The sequence below is a fragment of the Camelus dromedarius genome, chromosome 6 (assembly GCF_036321535.1).
Source record: "Camelus dromedarius isolate mCamDro1 chromosome 6, mCamDro1.pat, whole genome shotgun sequence".
Lineage (NCBI taxonomy): Eukaryota > Metazoa > Chordata > Mammalia > Artiodactyla > Camelidae > Camelus > Camelus dromedarius.
This window is the reverse complement of record NC_087441.1, coordinates 24098914-24109645: the sequence shown is the minus strand read 5'-3', so window position 1 is coordinate 24109645 and position 10732 is coordinate 24098914. Positions and strand designations below refer to the sequence as shown.

Here is a 10732-nt window from a genome sequence, read left to right as displayed (position 1 = left end):
TGGAGCTGCCCTCTGCAGCTGAGCCGGGGCCCCCTGCCCTTCGCCGCGGCTTTGGGCGAGCACCCTCGCCGCCCTCGCTCCGCTCCTCCCGGCTCTCTTCCCCGCTCTCCTCCCGCAGGTCCCGGAGCTCCGCCACAGCCGGGTGCAGGCGCGATGCGGCAGCTGTGCCGTGGCCGCGTGCTGGGCATCACCGTGGCCATCGCTCACGGGGTCTTCTCGGGCTCCCTCAACATCTTGCTCAAGTTCCTCATCAGCCGCTACCAGTTCTCCTTCCTGACCCTGGTGCAGTGCTTGACCAGCTCCACCGCGGCGCTGAGCCTGGAGCTGCTGCGCCGCCTCGGGTTCATCGCGGTGCCCCCCTTTGGCCTGAGCCTGGCACGCTCCTTCGCGGGGGTCGCCGTGCTCTCCACGCTGCAGTCCAGCCTCACGCTCTGGTCCCTGCGCGGCCTCAGCCTGCCTATGTACGTGGTCTTCAAGCGCTGCCTGCCCCTGGTCACCATGCTCATCGGCGTCCTGGTGCTCAAGAACGGCGCGCCCTCGCCCGGGGTACTCGCCGCCGTGCTCATCACCACCTGCGGCGCGGCACTGGCAGGTGAGAGGGACCAGCGCGGACCCCCAGCATCCATCCCCCCTCCCCCCCACCCCAGGCAGGGACCTCTGGGATCACTTAGTGCAACGCCCTCACTTCCAAATGGGGAGACTGAGGCAGAGGGAGAGAGAGCTCTGAAAGCGGTCGCTCGGCTCGAAAACGGGCTTCTGAGACCCAGCAGAGCCTTTCCTAGCACTCCGGCCTCCTCCTTCAGAGCCACCTCCTCCCCCCGCCACCTTTTCCTGGCTTCCGACTCCCGCCCCTGCCTCACCGCATATCGCCCTTCCTTCCTCGCCCCCCGCCTCCGTCTTTCCTCTTTATTCCCTCCTTCCTCCAGGAGGGGTGGGAGAGCTGCCAGAGCCTGGGCGCAGGAGTCCCCCGACCGAGCCGGAAGGAGGGGGCCGTGAACTTTCCTGGGTCACGCGGGGCCGAAGTGGGGAGGGACGATGGGAGCCAAGCTTGGGCCCCAGGTCTAGCCTGGGGTCTCTGGCGCGGCGCCCGGGGCTACGAGCGCTAGGCAGAAGGCACCGGATTGAGACCAGTGCGGGTGGCGGTGGGCCGGGGGAGGCGGGGTTGGAGGACTGAGCGAGATGGGAGCCAGCGGAGTGGGAAACCTTCTTTGGGGGTCGAGGGGGAGATGTTCTTTGCCCTGTGCGCAGCCGGCCCCGGGTTAGAAACGGCTAGCGGGAACCCCCAGTCTCCTCTAGCGCCCCATGGAGGGGGCAGGAGTACCACGCGCCTGGGTGACCTCCGTGCCAGCTCGGGAAAGCCACAGCGCCCACTACGAGGGCATCTGCGTTGTCGGGGCCTCTGTCATGAATAGAGGTAGACAAGAGACCAGGCGCGCCTCTCCTCCTGCGTCCAACTGGGCATAGACTGGGCTTGACTCTTCCATTTGAAACCCGTGGGCAGAGCTGAGGCGCGAACCCCGTCTACTTTCCTACCCGACGCGTTGCCCCAGTGGATAGATACCCACCCTCGCCAACCCGGTGTCTCCTCTTTTTCCTTCCTGCCCCGGCTCCTCCGTCCACTTGATGCGCTTCAGGAGCCGGCGACCTGACCGGCGACCCCATCGGGTACGTTACGGGCGTGCTGGCGGTGCTGGTGCATGCCGCCTACCTGGTGCTCATCCAGAAGGCAAGTGCAGACACGGAGCACGGGCCGCTCACCGCGCAGTACGTCATCGCTGTCTCCGCCACCCCGCTGCTGGTCATCTTCTCCTTCGCTAGCACCGACTCTATCCACGCCTGGGCCTTCCCCGGCTGGAAGGACCCGGCCATGGTGTGCATCTTCGTGGCCTGCATCCTGATCGGCTGTGCCATGAACTTCACCACATTGCACTGCACCTACATCAACTCTGCGGTGACCACCAGCTTCGTGGGCGTGGTGAAGAGCATCGCCACCATCACGGTGGGTATGGTGGCCTTCAGTGATGTGGAGCCCACTTCTTTATTCATTGCCGGGGTCGTGGTGAACACCCTGGGCTCCATCATTTACTGTGTGGCCAAATTCTTGGAGACCAGAAAGCAGAGCAACTACGAGGACCTGGAGACGCAGCCTAGGGGAGAGGAGGCGCAGCCAGGTGGAGACCAGCTGCCGTTCATCATGGAGGAGCTGCCCGCGGAGGGCGGAAATGGCGGGTCAGAAGTGGGGATGGCTGCAGGTGGCTCCACTCAGCAGGGTGGGCAAGAGGCAAGGGGCCGCCCCAGAGGAGTCCCGCTGCTGGCTAGGAGCTCCAGGATCTCAGACAGCCCTGAAGAAGTGAGCAAGAGGTCATTAAAGGATGCTTACCTCGAAGTGTGGAGGCTAGTTAGGGGAACCAAGTATATGAAGAAGGATTATTTAATAGAAAATGAGGAGTTACCCAGTCCTTGAAAAGGAAATGCCTGTTATGTATATATGTACATACACTTATTTTATATGTTAGAGATAACATATTTTAATGAGAGGCCGCCCAAGTATATGCTTTGAGGCGTAGGGGAGAAAAGCAAGGAAAGAAGCTGAAGCGACTGACAGCAACAAAATTAACAACCGTGTGAATTATTTAGCGTGAGTTTACCGGAGGCATCACAGAGACAAAAGAATGTGAAGGTTCTTAACCAAGTAAGGCAGGGTTTCAGCTGCAGACTACTGGCACATTTTTTTTTTTTTTGTCTTTACAACCGTAACCAAACATCTGCATGTACCAAGAGTCCCTCAACCACCCCCTCCAAAGATGGTGTGTAGAAATGATGACAGCAATTAATAAGCTCAAATATTACATGCAGGGGCACCTTTTTGATGATAGAGCTGCAGTTTTTATGGCCAGCTGGGCAAAGAGTATATTATTGAAATAACATATTTAAGGACACTGAGTTGATGTTTACTGTTTATAGTCATCTGAAATATCATGTTTACGCTCACTTTTCCTCATTTTGAAAAAAATATATAAGTGCTCTACGATTCTATTATACATTGGTAGAAAAATTTAAAGCTATTTTGAGAATGTGAGTTCTTAGCTTTAGTCCTGAAGTTTAAAGTTGGCTTTTGGTGATTATAAAAATATTTTAAAGGTTGGTTTGGTTCATTGCTTTATAATATTTATTTTTGAATGCCAGAGCCTTTTATAAAAACAGTTTCACTGTGTCCAGTATCCTTTCAAGTAAATGCAATGGCTGGCATACAATTCAGTATTAACTGAAGCCAGACAGAAATGAGACCATTCTGTTAAAGCTAGCCTTTCAAAATCCACTGCACATCCCAAACCGTGTTACAAAAAGAGCAACTGCTATATTCACTTTATGATATTTTTCTATCCTAAATTTGTCAAAATAAAGTATGAGTCTATCTGCTAAAAGTTATATTGTTAGACATTTGTTTTGGGCACCTTTGTTTTATTGTTGTTGTGTGGCTTGTGTTTGCCTTCAATGTACGGTGTTTAGTTTCTGGGATACAGGAGCCACCCCATCAGGAACTTCCTAAGTCAGCATGGCAGTTTGGTTTAAAACAACAATAATATAAAAAACACTCTCATTCCAGTTAAGCAAACTGTTATAAAGCAAAATAAAGTCCTGCCTCCTGCTGCCTATGAAAGCCATCCACAGCTGACTTCAGTTAATGTGGAGTTTGAGATGTAACAGTAGCAGGCAGCGAGGGGGATGTCTTCTTGCCAGCCCCCTCCAGGAGAAGTACTTGGAGGTTGAAGGCACTCATTATTTGCCAGCATGTTCCTGAGACTCTCAGATGGCAGCATATATTTTTCTTTATTTTCCAAAATCAAAACAAACCAAAAAGCAGAGGCATCAGTTTGTCTCTACAAGCTGGTAAGTGTCCTTGTGATGGTTTGTGATTGGTTCTGGTTTACTAGTTTTCATGGGTAATTAGTTGTTTCCATAGGTACTTCTACAAGCCATTTAAGATGTAGGAGCTCTCATATGGCTTCAGTTAGAAATGGTTGGCTAGAGTTATAATGACTTCTTTCAAAATCAGCATTAATTTTAATGCCAACATGCCAGAAGGCAGCATCCGGCTGCAAGTCTCTGAAGCTGAGAATTAGTGAAAAGCAGCAAAGTTGAACAAAATAAATATATATTTTTGTTAACTCCACTATTAGATAAATGGGTAGACTGATTGTTTTTCACTCAAAAAATTCCCTTTTGGTTAAAACTGTGAGTTGCATTTATTACAAAAAGATAAATTCTTTTCTGTCAACAAACTTGTAGAGACATTGAATCAGTAGAGTTCTCCAGAGAAACAGAACCAAGAAGGTGAAGGTGTGTGTGTATGTGTGTAGAAAACCTAGAAGATTGATCTATCTGTCTGTCTGTCTGTCTGTCTGTCTGTCTGTCTGTCTGTCTATCTATCTATCTATCTATCTATCTATCTATCTATCTATCTATCTATCTAACTATCTATCTATCTAACTATCTGAAAGAGAAAGAGAGAGACTTTAAAGAATTGCCAATTGTAGGAGTTGGTGAATCTAAAATCTGTAGGGCAGGCCAGCAAGTGAGAAACTCTGGTTGGGATTTATGTTGCAGTCTTGAGGCAGAATTGCTGCTGCTTCTGTAAACCTCATTCTTTGCTCTTAAGGCCTTCAGCTGATTAGATAAGGCCCACCCACATTATGGAAGGTAATCTCCTTTACTCAAAATCCACTGAGTGTAAATACTAATCACATCTAAAAAGTATCTTCACAGCAACATTTAGACTAACTACTGTTGGACCAAACAACTTAGCACCACAGCCTAGACAAGTAGACACAGAAAAATAACCATCACAGACACCTATGGCGGGAGGGGTGGAAGTGGGAGGGAGGATAGGAAAAACCCAGGAAGATCAAAAGTGTCAAGTGCATTGGTTTGGGCAAAGCTTGGGAGTTTCTACCCAGAGTAAGAAAATGAGTCACAGGACAGGGCAGAATGGGAGTCAGTGCCTGGGGCTCAGCCGCAGGAGGGCATGAACAGGTGGCAGGCCTGGCCTGGCTTGCAAATCCTTCCTCCATTGTCAGTAACATGTGAGCCCATCTATAGACTCAGGTCCCCTCTGACCTTTGGGCTCTGACAAAGTACCGAGTCGGACAGGAAGGAGACTTCTAATACTCTCCAGGACCTCACCGTGGCAGGGACTCCTCTGGAAGTCATCACTGTTGCTTGACTGACACAGTCTTTGTGCCCCAATTCTAATGACTTGGATTCTCCCTTTTCTGAGAATGTGCCCCCTGCCTATACCCCTGTGGGTGTCTGGTCCCAGCCTCGACAATCTATTCCTCTATCAGTTCTTCAAGATGGAGGCCCTGCCTCACACTCACTTGCCACTTCTTAGCTGGAATCTGTCTGTGGGACATGGCATGATGTCAGAGCTGCTCATTGCTGGCCCCTCCCCTAAATGCTGTCTAGCCCTCTGTTGTTAATTGAGGCATAGATCAATCAGAAGCTCTGGGGCAAATGACTGCCCAGAACACTGCAGGTGAGAAAGTGTGTACGTGCTACCGTGGGTTGCTGAGCAGAGCTGAAGCAGTGACCTAAAATTCTGCAAGACTTCCTACAAAAGTGGGGCCAGAAGGCCTAATAGTCTGTGTGATTAATTCTTCACCAAGACAAAGCTGGGTGAAACTCACAATTCCCTAACTAACAGAAGATTTGGGGGGGGGCATTTTAGTTTAAGAAGTTTCAGTTGACCTATCTTCAAGCTCACTGAGTCTTGTTTTGGCCATGTCCAGTCTGCTCATGAGCCCATCAAAGGCATTCTTCCTTTCCATCACAGTGTTTCAATTAAAAAAAAAGAAAGAAACTTCTAGCATTTCCTTTGAATTCTTTCTCAGAATTTCCATCTCCCTGCATACATCGCCCATCTGCTCTAGCTTATTGTCTACTTTTCCCATTAGATCCATTAGCATATTAATAATCACTACTTTAAATTGCCTGGCTGATGAGTCCAGAATCTGTGTCATATCTGAGTCTGGTTCTGATGCTTGCTTTGTCTATTCAGACATGTTTTGTCCTTGTTATTTAACATACCTTATAATTTTGTTGTTGTTGTTGAAAGCCAGATGGGATAATAGAAACCAAGGTAAATATGCTTCTAATGTGAGACTTCATATTGAGATGGCTAGGAGTTAGGCTCTGTTTCATGTTTGCTGCAAGTGTAGGTGCCAGAGTCTTTAAGTCCCTCTAGCGTTCTCGTTTTTATCTCCCTGTTGTCTTTGGGCTTCTCTAAGAACTTCTCCTTAAATAGAATTTGACACTCTTGCAGCTCTTACAGCTGTAATCCACTCTTAACTACACTGGAGCCTTGTTGGTGTGCTGGTAAAGTGGAGGGGAGGGGAAGTGCTCTATAATCTTATTATTACTTCTCAGTCTGTTAGTGGCCTGTGTCCCTGGGCTGCGACATGCACAAATGTTTCTTAGCCTTTTCTTTTGTCTCCCCTGAGAAAGAGACAGGAAGGCCAGAAGGGCCTAGAGTGGGAAAAGGCTCTGGTAAGTCTCTGCCCCTGGAGAGGAGGCCTTTGTTGTGGAAAACCCTCTGGGCATATTTCACAATGATTACTCTTCCCCTCCTTCTGCAAGGGTGCCAAAGTTTCCTGGAAGGTAAACCCATGAAAATGTGGGGAGTCCCCTAAGTCTATGGCCCCCAGGCATTTCTTCCTCTCATGATAGTCCATATTCAGCCTCCAGAGATGTGTAAAATTTACCATGTAAGTACTTCTACCTATTTATAGCTCCAGTGGCTTCTGCTCCAGATAAGGAGGTCTCTGTTGTAATTTTCTGAATTCATCTGTCAGTCTAGATTTGGGGTTGGCCGTTTGCCCTGTGACCTCAGTTCTTTGATGGATCCTTGAAAAGTCATTGATTTTCAGTTTGTTCATTTTCTCTGCTTGTAAGGATGGGAATAACAACTTTCAAGCTCTTTACACGATGGGTCTGGAACCAGAAGTCCTGGCTGAAGACTTTTGAAAAGTCTGCTCAATTTCTGTAAAGGCAGCAGTTGTGAAGGGATGCTAAACATTCCTAAGGAAGGTTCCAAAAGAAAAGAAAATCACCCAAAGCTACTGGCCCTTATTGTAACTCTCGCCCTCTGCACCTTGTGATGAGTGTTGGCCACTCCTGCCCTCAAGCGATGGTGATAAACGCATGTGAGTGTGGGCAACTCCCACTCCCAAGTGCACTCTGAGCTAGAGTCAATGCACATTGAGATTTGTTGCCATGGTAGTTGTCATTAATATCAATTCCCTTCTCATCTTGCAGTAGGAAATCTCTCCTACTTCTGGGTTTTCTTTTACCACGTTCCAATTATCTGCTTCGATGCCTATAACTTTCATGTTAACCTCCAGATGATGACTGCTGACCTGACTCATCTGTTGCCTCTGTCTCTAGATACCATGTTAGCTCTGCCAGGCTGGACTTCATCACAGCATCTGCTGAAACTGGACCCTCTCCCTGGCCACCCCCATCCCCTGCCCCCTACAGAAATAATAAATACTTCCAATTCTAGATATATTCCTCTCTGCATCTGATTTGTCCTGCTCCTGAGATAAAATAGCAGAGTTCAAAAGAGAGCCTGTGAGCAGAACAGAGCAGAACATGGGATAGCAGGCCACACATCTGGTAAAATGGGCTTGCTCATCCCCTTTAGGGAACCCCCTTTTCGCACTTCTGAGTTCATGTGGTTCAGATAGTATTAGCTCCATCCTTGCACCCTCAGTGTGTGACTCCGGCCAATCCAATCAAAATATCTCCTTCAATTGGAAATTCCATTGTTCATGATGGTCATGGGACCTGGTCAGAGCCAATGAAGTATAAGGATAATTTTGGCAAGATTTAAGTTGCATATTTCTTTCTTACTGGACTTGAACCTAGGAGGATGGGATTGAGGGGAGGGGATGCAGATATGCTGTTGTCATCTTTCCACCTGGAAAAGATATAATAGGAAGGAATCAACACAGAGAGGTGGACCAGAGGTAGAGAGATGGGGGAAAAAACTGTGTCCTGGTGACTTCACGTGGCCCTGCTATTAAGCTGATTTTCACTTAAGACAGTACTATCCCTCAGATTGTCAGGTACATAAAACAAAGTCTTTTTTTATTGTAGTTATTTGCTTAAGTCATTTCAAGTTAAAATTTCTGCCAGTTGCAATCCAAAGAGTCCCAAGTGACATAAATATAAAGTAATGGTTCTTAGCCAATAGGGTGGAGTAAAGAACCAAAAAAGGTTTTTTGTTGGTTTTGCTTTTGCTTTCGCTTTTGCATTTTCACCACACAAACTTCACCCCCTGCACCTGACTAGGGATTAGCTATGCCACCCCGGTCTCTTGCAAATTACCATCTGGCGGGTCACCCATGGTTTCTAACAACCCATGGTTTTCCCTATTGTCTTTCTTTTCCATTTATAATTCAGCTGAGTCAGCCCTACATTTATGCTTCACAAATTCACTGGACACTGGAGCAGTGTTGTACATTGTACACTATTATGAATAATAATACCTGAGGCTTATTATTACAGTGCTTACTATTTGTTAGGTGCAGTTCTAAATATTGTGCATGGACTCATTATGTAATTCTCACAATAGTCCTACGGGGAGGGGGGGCATTAATATTATCCCAATGATACAAGGGATAAACTGAGGTATGGGGAGGCCGAGTAACTTGCCCTTGTCTCATAACTGGGAACTTGCAGATGCGGGAGCTGATCTGAACCCAGGTAGTCTGACTCCGTGTCCAACTGTTTCACCATTATGCTATTCTGCCTCTTGTTGCAAAGCATTCAACCTGACATCATCAAGCTGGAGAGGGCGGCAGTGGTGGGGGGCAGTTCCAGTGCTTGTTAATTTTGTAACTCACTGAGGACCCAGGCTCTAGTCATGATTCCTTTCTACTGTCCTCAAAAAAAGAAAAGGATACAACCTGTGTTTGTGTGTGTGTGTGTGTATGAACAGTGTTCTGTTTGTGAGTGCTAAGCAACCGAGAGAGCAGTTGAGGTACCATGAAAACAGAAGGGAGTGAGGGGTTCAGTTGCTATTATAGCCAAGCCCCAAAACCCCAGCCTTTTGGGTCCATCTCTCTTTTCATATTCAAATAAAATCACTTATTCCTTCTTCTTAAATAATCCTGGAAAGTACAGACCTTCTCTAGTGTTTCTGAGGACTCACTGAGCCTGCTCAGTGCTGCTGATTTCTTCCTGCTCCCAGCTGCTGGGCTGATCACTTTAAAAAAAAATCAGCTTTATTGAAATATAATTTACATACCATAAAATTCACTCATTTTAAGTGCACAATAGTCATTAGTATGTTTATAGAATTGTACAACTGTCACTACTGTCTAATTCTAGAACATTTTCATCATCCCCAAAAGAAATCCTGTACGCAATAGAAGTCATTATCCATTTCTCCCCAGTCGCCCCAGCCCCTGGCATCACTAATCTACTTTCGGCCTCTGTGGATTTTCCTCTTCTGGATGGATGCTTCCTGCTATTCTCAAATTGCTTTTTCAGGCTGCTCTTCCTAACTTGCTCTTGTGCTCCTTTTTCACACCAGGTATTGCTAATATAAAGTTGACATTGAGATGCAGTTGACAAGATTTACTGAATGCTTGAAGCTACCTGTCATAAGGCCATTTCAGTGCAGGAAAGGAAAACTCGAAAGTCAGTAGCAGAAGCCCTTGCTCCTGGCGTCTCTGAGTGTTCCTGTCTCCTTGGGCCCTGCCTGCTGCTCTGTGGGGCCATCTCCTGCTCAGAAGAGTCAGTCTCCCATAGTCACACTTACCCTAGACTCAAGCCCCCAAGTTCCTTATTTTCTTACTACTGTTCTGAAGAAGTAACTGGTAGGGTTACAACACTGTTCTCTAAAACAAAAGAGCAATCATTTTCCAATGTAATTCTTCACTACTTCCTAGAAGGTGAAAAAGCTGAAGTTATTAAAACATCACCCTTTTTCTGTCCCACTACACAAAGAAGAGAAAGTTATTCTGGAAAATTTTGTAACTAAAGCAAAGTTGATTGTCTCCCCTGTTCTTCTTTGCAGAACTCTAAACTTGTTCAGGTACAAGCAGCAGTGTGCTCTGGGAAGGTGGACCGACCCCCTAGTTGGGCTAATCACCATTTTTCTAAAACCATTATGGTGGACCCATATCTGTTTGCCAATGACTGGTTTCGCAGTGGATCTGTGATCCAGCTTGAGAATGAGATGAATAGGTATGCTAGGGAAGGGACAGGTTCTCTTTGGTAAGAAGATGCTTTTCAGAAGAAACTCCTTTTATCCTGCATTTGCATCCTCTTGGTGGGGATGTGATGTTGGAAACTACAGCAGTCATTTTGCAGCTGGGTGGACTTTCCTAAGGATGAACAGCAGTGTGCTGAGGGCAACCAAGAAAATGAGGGAGAGAGCCTGTTACTTGATGCCTTCATTGTGCTGCTGGATTAACTGTACTGGACCTGCCTACTTCCAGGCTTCTTGTTACAGGAGAGAATCAATTCCTAGTTTAAAGCCACTTTTAGTTGGTTTTTTTTTTCTTTCAAGCAAAAAATTGTTTTCTTTCAATCAAAAGCTTCCCAACTGGTATAATTTAAATTTGCTAATGAATTTTCCTTCCCAAAAAGTGCACTTGAAAAGCAAACCTTTTTTCCATCACAATATCAGTTTTAATCCAGTCATCCATAATTTGTTCCTTGA

The 10732-nt window shown here is 47.0% G+C and overlaps 1 protein-coding gene across 1 annotated transcript; it reads left to right on the top strand.

Annotated features, from left to right (window-relative positions):
- SLC35D3 (solute carrier family 35 member D3) lies at window positions 1-3420 on the top strand. The gene is made up of 2 exons (XM_031456413.2): window positions 1-592; window positions 1635-3420. Exons 1-2 carry the CDS (start codon window positions 154-156, stop codon window positions 2462-2464), a joined length of 1269 nt encoding a protein of 422 aa, XP_031312273.1. The 5' UTR covers window positions 1-153; the 3' UTR covers window positions 2465-3420.
- Window positions 3421-10732: the final 7312 nt, after the last annotated feature.